The 17,700-nt window shown below is 37.4% G+C and overlaps 1 protein-coding gene across 6 annotated transcripts in view; it reads right to left on the bottom strand.

The window, feature by feature from the left end:
• Window positions 1-17,700, bottom strand: part of GALNT3 (polypeptide N-acetylgalactosaminyltransferase 3) — a 23,272-nt gene extending 5,572 nt beyond the window's left edge. The window contains exons 1-12 of one of the 6 annotated variants that reach the window (XM_015634795.2): window positions 17,610-17,700; window positions 14,774-14,861; window positions 10,948-11,076; window positions 9,533-10,127; window positions 8,085-8,257; window positions 6,806-6,955; window positions 6,320-6,554; window positions 5,407-5,524; window positions 4,820-5,020; window positions 3,607-3,738; window positions 2,902-3,003; window positions 164-316 (exon numbers count right to left, since the gene is read on the bottom strand). In XM_015634795.2, coding sequence (XP_015490281.1) covers window positions 164-316; window positions 2,902-3,003; window positions 3,607-3,738; window positions 4,820-5,020; window positions 5,407-5,524; window positions 6,320-6,554; window positions 6,806-6,955; window positions 8,085-8,257; window positions 9,533-10,041 — 1,773 coding nt within the window. In that variant the 5' untranslated portion in view covers window positions 10,042-10,127; window positions 10,948-11,076; window positions 14,774-14,861; window positions 17,610-17,700. Of the gene's footprint in view, window positions 1-163; window positions 317-2,157; window positions 2,519-2,901; window positions 3,004-3,606; window positions 3,739-4,819; window positions 5,021-5,406; window positions 5,525-6,319; window positions 6,555-6,805; window positions 6,956-8,084; window positions 8,258-9,532; window positions 10,128-10,947; window positions 11,077-14,773; window positions 14,862-17,167; window positions 17,308-17,609 lie in introns of those variants that run through there. The other 5 variants (XR_001522784.2, XM_015634793.2, XM_015634797.2 and 2 more) reach the window with 5 other exon arrangements.

The raw sequence follows: 17,700 nt of genomic DNA, 5'->3' as shown, positions 1-17,700 counted from the left end.
CTGTAACTGAAAAGCTGAAATTATCTCAATGTTCCTGCCAAAATTTAACTTACTCTTTTTGGCTTCAGAGTTTTTGTTTTGTTGGCATTTTTGCTTTTATTGGAAATCTGGAATTAACAAAGTTCACAAATAAAAGTTCCATTTCACTGCACAGGATATGTACCTTCTGGTGCAGCCACTGCTCCTCTCCAACAGCGAAGGTTTTCTGGCCTTTGTAGGTGCACTCGCGAAGCTGCACAGGTCCCTTGGAAGCATGCAGACAAAGCTCCTTCTGAATGTTATGGCGGATTTCATGGTGTGCAGAATATTCAAAGTACTATGTAAATAATTGTTTTTAAATTTTGGTAAACAAACAAAAAGAAAAGTATTAAACTAAATTAAGGCTTTCAAATTCCCATACACAGTGTAATACATTTCATATTCAAAAATTAAAGACTACAGAATAATTCCTCTGATTTTTCGCACAGACACTTCAAAAGTGTTTACAAAAGTGAAAGCAGTTTTTAGTAGTATGCAATACTAATTTATATTTGTATGTATAAATTGGAAATAACATTTGCTGCATGTGCACTATGATGCAAAAATCTTACTCCCACACAGACCATATATAATTCAAGAAGACAAACTGAAGAATAGAGATAGTTTAAGTTAACTTAAATTTTGGCATTTATTAACTTTAAAAACTTGTATTCAATTCTGTTGCTAGATTTGTTTTTTCTCATAGCAACCAAAAAAAAAAGTTGTCACATGAAACAATACTGATTTCTGTATTGCTGCTTGATTTAAACAATAAAAGTGAACAACAGGATGCTGTTATATCCTCTTGTGAGGTAACCATTAGAAAAATAACTATAAGCATATATTTTGTGAGCTCATTTTACCATGATTTCCTTACAGCAGAGCACTTCTAAGGCTCAGCTATAATTCTGATCCTAACAGGGACTTACTTCTATAAATTACAGATACAGCTGTTCTTTTACCCCTCCAGCCCTAACCTGAAGAGACCATCCTGGTCTCTTCATTTTCTCCCACATTAACCAGCAAAGTCCCTAACATTACATCTCACTGCTACTGTTTCTTGCCTCTGGATGCCTCTTTCTCAGCCATCTTCATCATATCTTTCCTTTGAATATTAAGGCCAGGCTCAGTTACCCACCTTGGCCTTCCATTTTCCAGTGGTCAGCAATCACCTCCTTGCTACCTTGGAAACAATGGGAACAGCACTGAGGAACAACAGGCATCTCACTCTTAAGACTATGACCAACATTAGTCCTCAAAACAGATATTGAAGGAGTGACCTGCTTAGTCATTTAGCTCTCACGCATAGTAATTTACTCTTAATCTGGTAATCTGACTTAATCTGTCCTGATTTATTTTTGGAACTTCAAAATCTCTGCAAACCCTGAAAAGAATGACTTGAAAACTATGTTTAGAACTTTATTCATTTTGGCTGTTGAGATGGGCATGTCTCCAGCCTCCAATATTCAGCAAAGGAAGAATAATATACAATTGATGTATAAAAACTAGGTTCTCTTTTCTACTCCCATTTCAAATATATGGACAAAGATGACAGCATGGGAAATATCAGCCTACACTGCTGAAAGTCTGGTAAAGAATAGAGAACAACTGAAAACAAAGCATTGGAATGAGAAGGGTTAAGTAAGCAAATATGCATCTTTTAAGCATTATCAGCAATGATAATCTGAAGGCTGGCATTTAAAGGGACTGTTACTTTGTAGCAGGAGGGAAAACAGAAATACACTTGAAAGAACAGAGTCTTAGTATAGCCCAAGAAAACTTAGAGAACAATAGAAGCATACAGCAGATCTCTTAATACAATGTCTTTCTACAGTGTTCCCAAATTAATGAATTAATAATGAAAATGTGAAAAGGCTAATAGTATTAATCCACAATTGAATAAAACCCCAAATTCAATCCTGTATGAAGCTAGTATAATAGGGTAGTTCTTAATCTAGACAGCATGCCATGTCTCACAAAAAACGATTAAGAAAGTATCATCTGACTAGGATTATATGTCTCAATTTTCATAGTGCCATCAATGGATGTCTTTTAAGATTGAAAGAAAATTTATTAACACCCTCCCCCCCAATAAGCTAACAATTATATTCTAATAAAAACTTTTAGACCTTTGCTGACCTTTAATAATTAAGGATCACTTTTTAAGGCAATAGAGAAGTGTGAATTTCTGGGCAGGGAAGGAGATGTTCCTTTTGTTAGTATTACAGTAATGACGGAATGATTCAGTATCTGACATCTATTGCAAGTCATATTGTAGAAGGAACAGAGCACCATGGCTGCCTCCAAGAGCTATGGACCAAAGAGAGCTCTTCTTGAACAAATGGAAACATATTATTCACTTGCATTAGCCAGTACAGGATAGGCCACTTTGACCTCATACTGTGAGGCTGCAAGCATGATAGGGAAGGTGGCTCAGGCCTGGACACTTGGTCTCCCATTGGCCGGATTCCAAACAACATCTTCCTTGCGAGTGCGAGTCCTGGTGACAGAGAAAGAAGCAATAGGAGGAAGCATAAGGAAAGGAAGAATTAAGGAGACAACACTTAAAAGACAGGAGTAAGGGTGGCATGAAAAGGTTTTGCACAGAAACAATAGGACAAGTGAAGCAGTGCAAGTGTGTTTGAAATCTGAATTTGTATACTGAAGTTAAAACATTAGAAACAGGACATGACATGAAGAGTGGTAAGAACTGTTCTGTAAATAAATATACAGGAATTAACTGTTATAATAAAGGAAACAAGAGATAAGGAGAGAGAAATTGCATATTAAAAATTAGTCAATTTCTCTAAAATTAATTGAAAGCTTTTATACAGTAAAGCTACATTAGGAGAGAGAATAAAAATCAGGTATCAAATATTTTACCTGGTTTCCTCCAAGTCCATGACAAGAATACATAATCAATGGTTTGCCACCATGGTTATTTTCACCAACATCCAGACACATGCGGTTACCTATATTTTTTAACTAAAGAAAGGGTGTTATCAGGATAAATGACAGAAACTTAACTGTCTCAGTCATAGACAAAAGTCACCTTTAGTTTGACAACAATTACAGCTGTTTGTTCATTTTTACTTTCTGCTATGCTCAAATCTAAAAATCCTGTTTTCTCTGTTAATATTTTCTAACTAAAAGCCTAGAAACTACAGTCACACATGGAGTTATGAGCATGCTCTGTACAATGTTATTGTTATTCAAATCGCAATTTGAACATATACACAAAATATCTGAAACAGGAGGAAGGGAAAGTTTTATTTGTAAATACATGCTAAAAACTCATGTTCACCTCAAGCTAAGAACTATTATTTTTTTTTGTTTGTCTTAGCAATGCAATGTCTAGTTATTTGGCAGGGAAAATGACTTCTGATATAAATGAAAAATGAAAATGACAAAACTACTGACAAAGCTATATAAGGTATGCAGAAGAGATTCTTTGTCCAGAGCAGTGACAGAAAACCCTAGAGCAGTTAAAGATAGCTAAAGTCTAAAACCCATGGCTAAGGTAATACAAGAGATTAGCAAACATCCTGGACTATGAAGAATGTACAAAGTAATTAAAATTAAACTTACATATCCAGAAAACAAAGGATTCAGGTCAGGCACATATGCTTCTGGATAAACATTACTGAGGTACCAAGTAAAATTTTTACACTGCAGGCGCTGCCTTAAATCAAGTCTTTTTGATATGTCTCCAAATGTTTTCTGATAGAGGAAAGGAGGTAAAGGAGGATGGAAGATAAATATATTAACATTAATTTTGCATATGTAAACTATGATATTTTGTGTAGTACTAGACAAGGTTTAAGTTTCTTTTGTTGATTTTTTTCTTGTTAATGCTATACTACTACAGTTACTGCTGTCTTTCAATGTCGTAACACTACTGACATCCATCCTGCAGCATTTCAAAGCACTTGCAAGAAAAATACATTGTAAGATAGAAAACATGGAAGTATCTTTAGTCCCAAGAAAGTTTTAACACAGTGCCACGAAGTGGGAAAGTACAAATAAGACCATATCGATGACAGCCATAAAGACAATTGATCTCATTAAAATTGTATGCTGAAATAACAAACTGGATTAATTAAATAATTAGCATAATATCCAGTACCATGTAGAATCTCCCAAACAAAATTTAGTTGTTTAGCTGCTGAACATGCTTAGGAAATGTAATGCTTTCAGTGATACAACAGTCACAAAAATTTATCATATCAAGGGGGAAAAATAGCTTCTAAAAGCAAACTCTAGATTCTAGCTGGGCAGAAAACTTACAAAATAAATAAACCAACACCCTACCTCAACCCAAATATTTATTTACTTGAAGATAACTGACTTTTAAGCAGATAGAGACAGGATGGTTATCCATCATCATGTAAGTTTTAGTCTGCTGCTAAATAAAATCAAAACCTGCTTTTTCAGTAAGACTACTAAGCAACTCAAAACTAACAAGATATTTTTCTCACTCCAGAGAGTAAGTTAGTTTACTTTGTCTACACTCAGTAGTTTCATGTTCTTCTGTAGTTCCTGTACCTGCACAATGTAAACAACCCAGAAGAATGTATGAAGAAAAACATCAATAAAAAAAACCTCATCATACAAAATCAACATTCATCACCCTAACACTTTAGTTTTTTTCATGTTTGTTGGGGTTGCAACATTAAACAAACTGAACAGTCTTTTCAATAAAATATCTAGAATCCTTACATACTTTGTCAATAAATAACTTTTGCTCACCAAAACTTTCACTGCAGCAAGTGTGATTTCTAATACCACCACCACCACCTACTTGTTTCACAATTTTTGCTGCCTCTGTGTTCCTTCGGTAAAATATTTCTTTATATTCATCCATCCACACTTCCGCAAGGCGAACTTGATTACGTGTGATCACCTGAGTACCTTTTGGGAAAGTATGGGGACTCTTGCTGCGAAAGACATGGCCAACAACAGAGCAAGGCATGATCTCCAACTGTCCACCACATTGCCATACCTAATAATAACATTTAGTAAGTACACTGCAATTAGAATTCAGGGGGTGGAAAAAGATTTAGTAATACTTTTGTTTGCCAGAACACATCAAACCACTACCAAGGGTTTTTTGTATTTTATATATTTGAGGCATATCATTATTTTCTAATAATTTCCTAATCAGATAAACCTTGGAAACAGACATTTCAGATACAACCCTAAAAACATTTAAAAAAAATTTTAAAAGCAGTTTAAGTGAGCGTGTTTGTATTTTATTTCAAAGGTAATTAGTAATTCAATTTTCCTTGTCCTAGCTGGCTGATAAAGCAGAGGAGTCAATAATTTATTCTCAAATCCCCTGTACACGGCCAACATAGAGACAATGACTTATTAGGGAGCTAAACTTACTCTGAAAGACATTTCTATATTTTCACCTCCCCATATTTCCATTTCTTCATCATAGCTTCCAATGTGTTCAAAGTAGGCTTTTGATATTGAAAAGAGACCTCCAGCAAAAGTAGGTGTTCTGCAAAACCAAAATTTTACTGAGAAAGACAGTGGGATTTTTTAAACATAGATGCAAAATCATGGTGCAACTGTTCTAAGAATTTTCCATGCTCTTGTTAGTATTTCACTACAGTGATGCATATTCCTGGCATAGATAATACTTCTAGCACTTAAATATGTTCACACAGTCTCCTTTGACAGCTTATTGCCATTTATTAAGAACTTGTTCAAACTAACAACTGCTGGCATAAAAGAAAGCTTCAGGAAAACCAACAAACTTTCTCCATATGAAGGATATTGAGCAAAAGTACAACTCCTATAGACCAGTAACCTGCCTGTGGACAAAGCAGGTACAATTATCATCAAATGCACTACTATATCAGCCTAGTATTTGGGTGCTCTGACCCTTTTTGTTATTCTTTCAAATAAAGCAAATGAGGAGACAGAATCATTGTACTGTCTCTGAAAATAATTGTGTATAATCCTCTGTAGGATTCCCTCTTATATATATACATATATATTCCCACTTCTTTCCTTAGATGTTAAACCACCAGATTCTCCTCTGCCCCTTCCCCCTAGGAATATAGGCCACTTCCACTGTATGTAAAAGTAATGCAGAGCAATTACTGTCTTGAGGGATATTTTTATGGATGCTTTAAAATGTGGTTCTTAAAGAAAGTATTACAAAAAGCATCTAAGATGCTAAGATGTCTGATTATACTCATCTGAAGAACTAATTTATTTACAAACTGCTGTTCATAAGAAAAACTCCATTAAAACAGAAGGATTTAAATAGTATTCAAATTACGTTTACCTAATTGGATAGGTTTCATCCTTTCTTCTTTTATTCTCATGTTTAGGAAGAGACTCCCATCCAAATGACAAACTCCAATCAAAATTTCCTCTGTTATGGCTATGCACATAAGGAGATGGTTTACTGAATTCAAATGTATTGAGATCGATAGAAGCAATGTCAGGGCTTACAACAGCAACAGGATTCTCAGCTATTCTTGCCAATAATGGCTCTAACCAGCCATAAAAGCATTCGCCTGTGAAGAAAATGGGAACACTGAATTTTTGCCTGGCTATAAAGTAGTACACAGAGTATATTTTAACATGTCCAGCAAGCCAATATTGACTATTTTTAAATAGCATTGCCAATTATACTTTCAATAATACAAAATAGCAATAGGAAAGATGATATATTGCTAACATTTATAATGCATAAAAAATCTGCAACATTAAATCAAAGACAACAGCATTATAAACCAGACCTGGCAAAGTTAAAGTTTACACTTACAATGAGCATCCAGGAAGGTAAGGGTCTCTCCTGTTGCTACTGAAGCTCCCAACAACCGTGCAGTGATCAGACCTTTTCTTTCCTTCTGACGGACTACTTTAACTATTTGAAACTGTTTCACATATTCATCTAGTTTATCATGCAGGTATTCTAGAAAGAGCAATCAGTGTCAGGATATTCAGTATATGCACATGCCACTACCCAAAATGTTACACTAGTAAGCAAACAAGATAGACAACTCACAATAACCCCAGAAATTATCTCAAATGATCATCAAAGCCATAAAAATTCCTTTCTGCTGGAGGTTATTTTTAGGGGCTGAGTATTTTGCGGATAGGTGTGTAGGAAGAGGTGACCAGCAGAGAACAGGAGATAGAACATAAAAATAATTCTGAAGATGAAAGGACATGCTAGTACCTCTCTGCTGCAGTGTTAACCATTTGAATACCAATTCCATTATTGTAGCAAATGGATCTCATACTTACATTATCTACAGAACATGCAAACGGTTTCCTTAATGATGGCACATTTACAGTTTTCAAAGGCTACAATATTTACAATAGCACAGCACACAACAGAAGCCATGTAACAAACTATTGCAATGTCCAGATTTTGAGAAAGAAACCCACATGTCTCATGAAACATCCAACATCACCTTATTTTGCCCATCCTTAGTATTAAACTGTACTACTGAACATACTTCACATCCAAGTGTTTCAATATACTCAATACAGACTTACAAAAAAGTGTAAATACATTAATAAAAGTATATATAATTATTTTTGAGACTCAGCTTGACTGTTGAAGATTATTTTGCCATTAAATAATTTTACTTTCTAATAAAGACACTCCCTTCATACTAATGAAATTAATTTGCATCAAGACAACCACTATGATAAAATGCAAATTTCTACAAGTCTGGGCCAATTTATACTTGGAAACTTTGTTCTACAAACTGCAACTGGTTTGAAACACAAATTACAAAGTTACTTGTCATGCAAGCAGTTAAGCAGGTAAATCAGCATCAGAATTGATAAAAATAGAAATGGGGTTTAAAAACATTTTAGGGCACAGGAATTTCATATTTGACTACCTTATGGAAAAATAAGGTGAGGGAGAGTTATTTTATATTTAAAAAGAAAAGAAAGCAACAAAATTAGAATGCTGTTATACATGTCAATAGTTGTAAAGAGACATCCTCTTAGCTGATTTATCTGCAATCCTAAAATCTTCAATTAAAAAAAACAAAAAGAGAACCGAAAGCAAAAAGACTTCTTACCATCTACACTGGCGTCGTCCACCAAAATAATCTCCTTCAGCAGTATGGCAGGAGATGTATACATCACACTGTGGACGGTTCTGAGCAGAGTTGACCACGCTTCATTATGGAAAACGATGATAATGCTTGTGGTTGGTAATGGCGGGCAACGCTTAAATTTTTGTTCAATACATCTGCAAATTAGAAAGTGTCAGGGGTTACAAAACAGATAACTTTTTATTCAAACTCGTAAACTTTTCTTTCTAGTACAAAACTTTTTAACTACGGACATTAAATAGTTTTTCTTCTCTTCCTTCTATCCTAGCTTTGGAGTGCAAAGGTAGGTACTTCAACCGGAGCAGCTGTGCAGAATAGTTTTTAAAATATCATGACTGAGAACTGAACAACTTAGCTTTACTTCTGTCTCACACACATTTCAGTACATTTCATATAATACCTAAGCCTTCTTAATAAAATTTTATTTTCTTGAGAGCAGCAGGTACTGACTGAGCTAACTAAAAAGTCACCATTACTGCTGAAACCTAAGAATACAAAGAAGAATATTTATTAGAAAAATTCAGAGTTTGCAAGGGAAAAATATAATCTAATTCAAATTTCAAAGCTTTGTAGAAATGCTATGTAAGCCTTAGGGCAGCCATGTCCCATTCAATTTTAAACCCAGTTTTCCAAGACTGACATATCCTAAATATAACTTTAGATCCAATGGCACTTCAAGATGACAATGCTGTATTTGTAAGCTCACACTTATTGTTTATTGCCTGTCAGCTTTAGGGGCTGGAGGACACCCCAGGGTAATAACCACAATCATTGCCTCACAAAATAAACAAGCAAAACCTCCCCATTTGCGCTCTAGGAGAGGTTATGGTGAGCTGCACCACGTGTATCAGCAGCAGCTCCAAAGTTTAGCCACTTCTGGCACAGATGGCTGACAACAGTTCATCTGACAGTGAGACTGCTCAGCCTAAATCCTACAGTCTACATTTAAAAAATTCTTCAATACTACAAGATTGCTTCTGAGATCTTCCATTACCTTGTTCAACAGTTTACAATTCCTAATTTATTAAATTATGCCAGTGATTTTATTAACACTGAATGCTAAGAAAATAGGAGTGGTGTTTTAATTGGAAAAATGTTGAAGCCACATTTTTAGTTTTAGTCTTCTAAGTAAAACTAAGCAGGCTTCCTGAAAGTTACGTGGAAATTTTAGCCTTACAGGCAAAAGCAGAACACCTTATTTAAATATGGTTACTTTGAATTCAAAACCATGAAAGAAGTGAGCTTTTCTAAACATTCTTGGCTTTGGCACTGTGGATCATTATGTACAGCCAATCATTATGTATAGCTAGGAGACTTTCCTAAATTATCACCTACTGCTGAACGAAAATCACTTTGCAGTCTGAATTTCTGAGAAGTTTTTCAACTGTCAGGACATACACATTTCAACTTACTCAGGAGGTCGAGTGTCTGGTCCAAGATCTCGGTGTAAAGAAATCCTATCACTTGCAAATGCATTAAAACAGTGTTTCTCTTCTCCAACCTGTTTTTCTTTCTGTTCTTCTGAATTTAAGTTGATGGTTTTAAATGCTTTACCAGAAGCTCCAGGAGCATTAGGATCTTGAAGCGGCCGATCTAGAAAGGGTTTCAGTTCCACTGGAGTATAGTGCCCTGGCAAACAGTGTCTCTCTCCAGGAATCTTAGTTTGCCTAATGGGTGCTTTTATCTGCATTTTTGGTTTTGCACCTTTGATATTGTTCATAGCATTTAACACAAGACCTAATACATGACTTTTCTTTCCAACAACTGGCTCAATCCCTGCTTCATCCTTAAAATCTTGAACACCCACTTCTCTTTGTAATAAAAATAAAAATACCAGAAAGACAAACACAATAATGCTAAATTTCCAAAGTTTCCAGTGAAAAAATGTCTTAAATAGTTTAGGTGTCTTTTTCAAGGCCATTCTAGTTTTAAAAATTTTCACACAACAAACGTTTCTGTGAGTGTTGTTCTTCAAATTTGTCACAGCATTTCTTGAAATTTTAACACCTGTAAATTAAAACAGATAGTATTCATTTAGACATCTAGTATATTAAACTATGTAAAGCCATAAGAAATTAATGGGAAGGAATTAATTCAGAGCTTCCAAAAGTCAAATGTTATGCATACTACAGCACTTTAAGATACATCAAACCTATCAATAAGATACCCAAAATGCCCTCTGCTTTTTGTTTTGGGTTTATCTGTTCAATACACTTCATATAGAAGAACCAGAAATCAGACATACCATCAAGAATAAAACATTATTTCTACACAGTGCCACTACTTCAAGTTTATTTTCTTCCAAGTAGTTTGTTTAAAATTAGAATAAAGTCTTACAGAAGCAGGACATTTTAGTTCAATGAGCCATGTGAAAAGTAAACTAAAAGATAGGAAAGTCTTTTCAATCAACACATTTCCACAATTTTTAAGTTTCCGCCACTATTTTCTTCACAGACAAGTAATAATTCACTTGCTTTCAAAGATGAAACTATGAAAGACATTTGAGGACTCCCAAAATCTAAGTGATTTGAATTAAATTCCCTCTGCCAAACAGGCAGTTTACAAGAAGGGGATACATTCTGCCACCAGCCTGAATAGCTGGAATAGCTATTCAGGGAATAGCTTCATTTTTGTCTAAATGGCATGGATGTGAATCACGAAGAGAAATAAACAGCATCTAGCTAAAAGCCACAGTTAGTTCCCACTTGCTAACTACTGACCACAAAACTGCAAAAAAATACTTTTCTATTTATTCCTCTGAAATACAAGTAGATCTTAACTGGAGTAATATACACTCAGGAAGAGATACAAAGTCCCCACCCTTTACCTGCTTTTCTTCAAGAATCTACAGGAGAAACTAAGCATCTGGATTTCTTCAGATTATACTGTTTTTCAAAGCTCATGTCAGCTTAATAAACCTGTACATTCAAACTACAGTGTTTTTACCATAGAGTTACTGTTAAAAGAACACAGAGGGGAAGCATATTAGATCATGCTAAAAGGTACCAAAAACATGCTTCTCAACTCGCAAAATTTCAAAAAAACCAAACCAAACAAACCAGCCCACTTCTGCGTCATATACTATTTTCCCATCTTTCCTTACTGCTGAAACATTTGAATTACAATACTGATACCTTTACAGTGAAAGACTACAAATAAAAACTTTCCTCCGAATGAAAGGATTGTACCAAATTACCAATCTGCCAGATTTGCCAGATTTGCCAGATAAGATGTCTTATTTTCTCACAATGTCTTGTGGGTTGATCTTGACTGGCTGCCAGACACCAACCCAGTCACTTTCTTGCTTTCTATCCTCAGCATGACAGTGGGGACAAAATAAGACGGAAAATCACATGGGTTGAGCTAAGGACAGCGTGATCACTTACCAGTTACTGTCACCGGGAAAACAGACCTGTAATGATGAATTTGAATTTATTGCAAATTCAAAATAGAGTAGGATGGTGAAAAACAAAGGGTCAAACTACCTCCCCTGGCTCAGCTTCACTCCTTCCCAATTCTCTCTCCATTCTGCCTAATGGTGCAGAAGGAATGAATAATAAGGGTGGTGGTTAGCTTGTAAGACTTTATCCCTAGCACTCCTTTCCTTGCATACTTTTGCCCTGCTCTAGCATAGCTTCCCTCCATGCAGTACAGTACTTCAGAATAAACTGCTCCACCATAAACCACGGGTCACAGTTCCTGCCAGGATCTTGCTCCTGCATGAGCTCTCCGTAGGCTGCAGCTTTCTTCAGGGTATATCCACCTGCTTTGGCCTGGGGTCCTGCATAGGCTGCAGTGTGGACACCTCTTCTAGGGTGGGCCTTCATAGGCTGCAGAGAAATTCTTACTCACTGCAGTCTTCTCCATGAGCTGCAGAGGGAATATCTGCTCCAGTGCCTGGAATATCTATTTTCCTTCACTGACCTTGGGTTCTGCAGTTTCACATTTTTCCCACTCTCTCACAGCTGCTGTGCAGTATTTTTTACCCTTTCTTAAATACCTCATCACAGAGGCACCACCTGCTACACTGGGTGGCTCAGCTTTGGCCAACAGTGGGTCTATTTTACAGCTGGCTGGAACCAGCTGTGCTCAGCCCTGGATGAGACTGGAGATGGGGGGCAGCCCCATGTCTATTATCACAGAGGCCACCCATGCAGTCACCCTCACCTCCTAACCTTGCCATGAAAATGCAATACATGATGTAAAACACCAACTATATGTATAGATTAGCAGAGGCTACAGCCTCTGCTGGTTGCTAACCAGGAATGCCTTCCTAACACTATCAAAAAGAAAATCACATTACTGTTTCACAGTGCACCAAGCGCAAGCACATAAGATACTAGTAAATCTTAGAGCTTAGAAATCAATAAGCAATAGAAATATATCTTCCTCAAATGGGAAAAAAAATCTTTATACCTTTATCTACCTTTAAGTATATTTGAAATACATGATGTCTTAAGAGACATTAGAAACAAGAGGCATGTGGATCATGCTGCCACAACACACATATGAAATGTGTCTGTCCCTAGAAAAGAACCTTCTCTGGAGTTAGGTGTGCTGTGGAAGACAGCAACACAACTTAAACCTTTCGGTGTGGATTAGTACACTCTACTAGCATGCCATGCACAGAATCAAGTGAAAGTGAGGTTTCTTTAAGAAAGAATCAAGTGACAGCCTTGGAATAGTATGTGCAGCAAACACCAGGTGGACAGAGGCTTGACTGCCACAAGCATACAGCAAAACCTTTTGATATAGACAAATGCTGAGTGTAGCTTTGTTGAAAAAACATCTGATAGGGATATTTCTTACAATAAGAGAAAAGTTCTTTGTCACACAAAAGAGTACCATTTTCCAGAACAGAAGCTGCGTTGTCCAAAGAACTTTTGCTATGAAAGCTGTATCTTACTTAGGGTTTTTACCAGGATAATTTTGTAGTCAGAAATACAATCTTTATTCCCCACAAATGCCTCTCGCATTTTCATGGCATAGTAATGTGTCAGCAAACACAAACCAAGCTACTATTCAATTCTCCAGGACACGCTGAAGAAATATGTGGCATGATTAAACTCCCTGGGGTGACTGTTTAGCAAAGCATTTAATCTTCTATTCATTAGCGTTATTTTCACTAATAATAGTCTGGATTCTTACAGCACTTTGAAATAACTAGCCCTAAACATCTGAAGTTGGATTTTTTTTTTTTTTTTAGGAAGAAAATAACCAGAAATCTAAAATGTACTACTAAAGTCTTCTAAAAGTTCCAAAAAGCAGCTGCCACACTACTTCAAACCACATCTCATGGGCAGCGTGAGAATTCAATGCAGTCTATGTTACATTATGCCACCCACTGGTTCTGATGTCAGACTGTCTGCAAAACCTCTTACAAGAAAGCCTTGCTAACGTAGCCAACAAGCAGAAAACTCTGATTTTTTTTGTTAGCTTGATCTGAACAACACTGTAGAGAACAGTCTTTTATAAAATAGTGAAAGTTTCCTTAACCCAAATCAGCAGAAATTCTTTCCAAACATGCGAGACAAAATTCATTGGGGTTTTAGTATCAACAATATACTTGACCTCAGTTCTTTTAAAAAAACCTTTTAAAATCTACTTTTCTTCTATCCTAATGTTAAACATGTTTCAAATGCTTCCTGACAATATTGCTTAAAGAACATAAAAACCTAAAGATTAAGAAAAAATACGAAAACGAAAACATAACAAAAATCTTAAAAAATGAGAAAAATAAGGAAAAAATGGTTCAGAATTATTCTAATCAAAATTATTTAACTATATATAACTTGGCATCAACTTAATATAATTCTTCTATAATTACAGAAGCACAGTCTCAAAAAGTTTGTCAATTTCCCTTGTTATCAAAGCATACAATCCCTTCCTCAAACCTTGGAGTCCCCTTAATCAGAAGGTGGGTGTGTAAATAAAAACACAGAGCAAATACTTGAGAAAAAACCCAAACAAACCTGACACTGATGATCAACTGTTCTCATGGTTGCAAATTAGCAAAACTCTGAAAAAGGTATTTCAGGATATTCTAACCGTAAAGAGTGCTAGTTCCGCTACTGGTATTTCTGAATCTGAAATTCTAGACAGGGCTTTTTGTTTTCTTTGAATGAGTATTAGTTACTCAGATAATCAGGGTGGTAAATGATATTTTCATCTTCTACCACCATGGAAATTGATGCTTTTTTCTATTGGAAAATAAAAAAAATAAATCACTGAACAAAACTGTTTGCATTTCCTAGAAGTTCATCCTAGAGGAACATCCATTCACATAAGCAGCTTTGGTGACAGACTAAGAAACATCCAATTCAGAGTGAACTCTTCATAAAGGTCTAGCTTTATATGGAATATGAAGATTCTTCATAGAATCAAAACCATTCAAAAGCACTTCAGAAATTTGGGATAATTAAACAAGTTGCTTAAGTTTTTCAAACTATGCTACTGTTTAAGAATATTAGCTCTTGATTTAAATAAAGGAACAAATAAAATGATATGTATGATGAAATGAAATGTACAGAAGTTAAAAACTAAAATCATGAAAATGAGAAACAGAATCAGCTGTTTAGTTTCTGTCTCCACACTTGCTTATCTGTTTCAGTCAGAGTTCCTACTGAACGCACTCCTAAATAGGGTACACATACCTAAAAGAAATAGAAATTCACAAACCCCAGGTGCTATTCCTCCAGGTACATTCTTTGAAGCTCAGCCAGTAGAAATGTGGTTCTAGTCCTGAAAAAAAGTTGTTAGAGGAATACTGAATGAGTTTGGTTCCTGAGCCTTCATTTTAGAAACATTAAGAGCACAGGTTATTCTAGTGAATACTAGATGTAACCTGCCTCACTGATTATTACAGAGAAATGAGAAGCTGTACCTTCTGGAGGAGCATACTGAAGCAGCTGAAAAAGTTCTGAGCAACAGCAGCACAGAACAGCTTGACGAAACTAACTTGGTCAAGTATCTCCTTCAGCAGTTTCATTTAGATCAAAAAAATAAATGAGGGAAAACCCCAAACAAACCATCACCAAACCTCCTTCTATGCATTCTAATGGAAGTGCTTCAGACTCAAACTTTCACACACTCTTTGCACTACCACCATTTGTCTACAGCCAAGCATGTGATAGGCAGAGATAGACAGTTCCCTTTGACAATTGATAGCATAGTAAAAATATAGTAACCATATATTAGAAAAATATTTATGGCTTATTTCTACAGACCTGGGACATGTAAGTAACATGCACTTATCTCAAATTTAAATTTCACTCAACTCTGTATTTCTTCCTCGCTCAGATTGTTTTGGGCCTCCTTTAAAATTATTTTAGACTGTCCCTAAAAATGCCACAATGAAATGTGAGCATGATAGCAGCTGTAAAGTGCTGTTTTAACTTAAAAGGATTAGTGTCTCATTTTCATTTAAGCACCAGAAGATAATGTCTGGACCATAATCAGAGGACTTTCATTTTGTTTTCCTGATTGCAGGAACATTTCTAAGATAACAAAAATATCCGAGTATCAAGTGCAGGTCTTGAAATCACAGTCTTCTAACTGGCCTTAAACTTTTGTTTAAGTGATAAGCTTAAAGCAAAGAAAGTCTCCTCATGGGAGATTTACTGAGTTAGTGACTGCTAAACTAATCTTTGTTCGAAGCTGCCATAGGTGTCTTCACTTTCCTCCTCTCCCCACTTCAAATGTTCCAGGTACATTTCACTGCTGAACAATGTTAGTGCACTGTAGTCACTTGATGATAGAATTTAATTGCTAAATCATTGTCAGTGGTTTTGTGATATGATTCTCTGTTTGTAAGCAGAACTATTTCCTATGGCACGTGATCTCAGTGAGTCATAGGGAAAAGGACAGACAGCAAGTGAATAAATCCATGCTTCGCATGACTGAAAAAAATCAAGCACTTTATAGTTTAGAAACTTGTGGCACTTTCAGATCTTGTAGAAGACAGACACAACAATGTGCAGATAAGGATGAGAAACTCGTAAGTGCTGGCAGGCAACTGATGAGCATTTCATATCATGAACATGATTCTCCACATTGATTCCAAAAGAGGGAAAACCTTGGACTAGGTAACAGCTGTTGGAACAGGAGAACCAGGGAGCAAACTTGGGCAAAGCAAAAAAAAATATCTCAAAGCAGCACAGTGTGTCACCTACAACCACAGATACTGGGGAAATGTCACAGGGAGGGCAATTATATCTTGTTCCTATTTTGACAGGGCTCAAGATATCCGGGATGCTTTTGGATTTACCCCACCTCAAAAAAAGGGACAAGTTAAATGGCAATAGCAGTTACGAGGAGGAGGAAAACTGCTCTTCTACTCCTTCCCACAGTGCAACAAAAATAGCAGTTCAGGCTCTCTGTAACTAACTTAATTTTTACTTTGCTCTGTTATTGAGAAGCCTTGAGATGACAGTAGCAGATGCCAAACTGACCAGGCCATTGAGCAAATCTGGCTAAAAAAGGAAACCAAACCCTGTGAGTTGGCTGCTCTGTCTCAGGCTCTAAGTCTGGTAGGTCAGCAGCATACCACTGCCTTCAGTCAAGACTGAAGTAATCAATATAACTTATAATATTTTAAACAAAGGAGGTCTTTCTTTACAAAAGACTAACATGCACAACACTACTGAGATGCATACATGTTTGTATTTCCAGTAAGATATTTTATTTAACAAAAAATTTTATTAATAAATTCTTCTTTGTAAAAGAATATTTTACACTTAGTTAAAAGAACTTTAAAATTCCATGACACTAAGGCTATTAAATTTAAAGTACACGTCTTCCATCAGTCTCCAGACCTAAGCAAACATTGTCTAAGTATTGTCACCTGCTGTGCAGAAGACTAACAAGCTGCCGGAGGGGAAAGACAATGCAGTAACTCTTTAAAACCCCTTTGAGTGGGACAAAATACACCAGAGCTAGCTGGCACTGTACACAATTGGTATCACCCTGCCACCCGAATCAATGCGGTACTGTGGGCAAACCCTTGGGCGGGATCCGTACGTGGCAGAGACACCTCCCTCGGTCAATACCTTCGGTTTGGACAGTGCATGCATCCGGCACTTCCCGGAGCCCTGTGTCCGCACAGGCGGCAGCCTGGGCTCCTGGCGCGCTCCACGTTCCCCCGGAGCGGAGCTCGCAGGGCTGCGTTGTCCCGGCCCCGGGAAGGCCCCTGGGGCCGGCGGCCTCGGCGGGAGCTGAGGGGACCGCGCGCGGAGCGTGCGCGCCAAGGGGCGGCTGAGGGGGACCCCCAGGGCAGCCGCGGCCCCGCGCCCCCCCAGGCCCGCTCCCTCACCTCACGGCTCCCGCCCGCCAGCCGAGCCCCGCCGGGCGCGCCCGCACGGCTGCGGCGAGCGGAGGAGAAGCGGCACCGTTCGCTGCGCCGCCGCCGGACGCCGCCCCGCCGCCGGCCACGGCCCTCGGAGAGGCTGAGGAGCGGAGCCGCGCGGTGCCTCCCGAGGCTCCCCCACTCACCTCGTCCGGCGGGAGGACGGCGAAGGCGCTGCCGAGAGAGCGGCACCGGAGCCCCGGGAGGCCGGAGCCGGGCGGGCTCTGCGGCTTCCGC

The sequence above is a fragment of the Parus major genome, chromosome 7, assembly GCF_001522545.3.
Source record: "Parus major isolate Abel chromosome 7, Parus_major1.1, whole genome shotgun sequence".
NCBI lineage: Eukaryota > Metazoa > Chordata > Aves > Passeriformes > Paridae > Parus > Parus major.
This window is presented reverse-complemented; position numbering and strand designations above follow the sequence as displayed.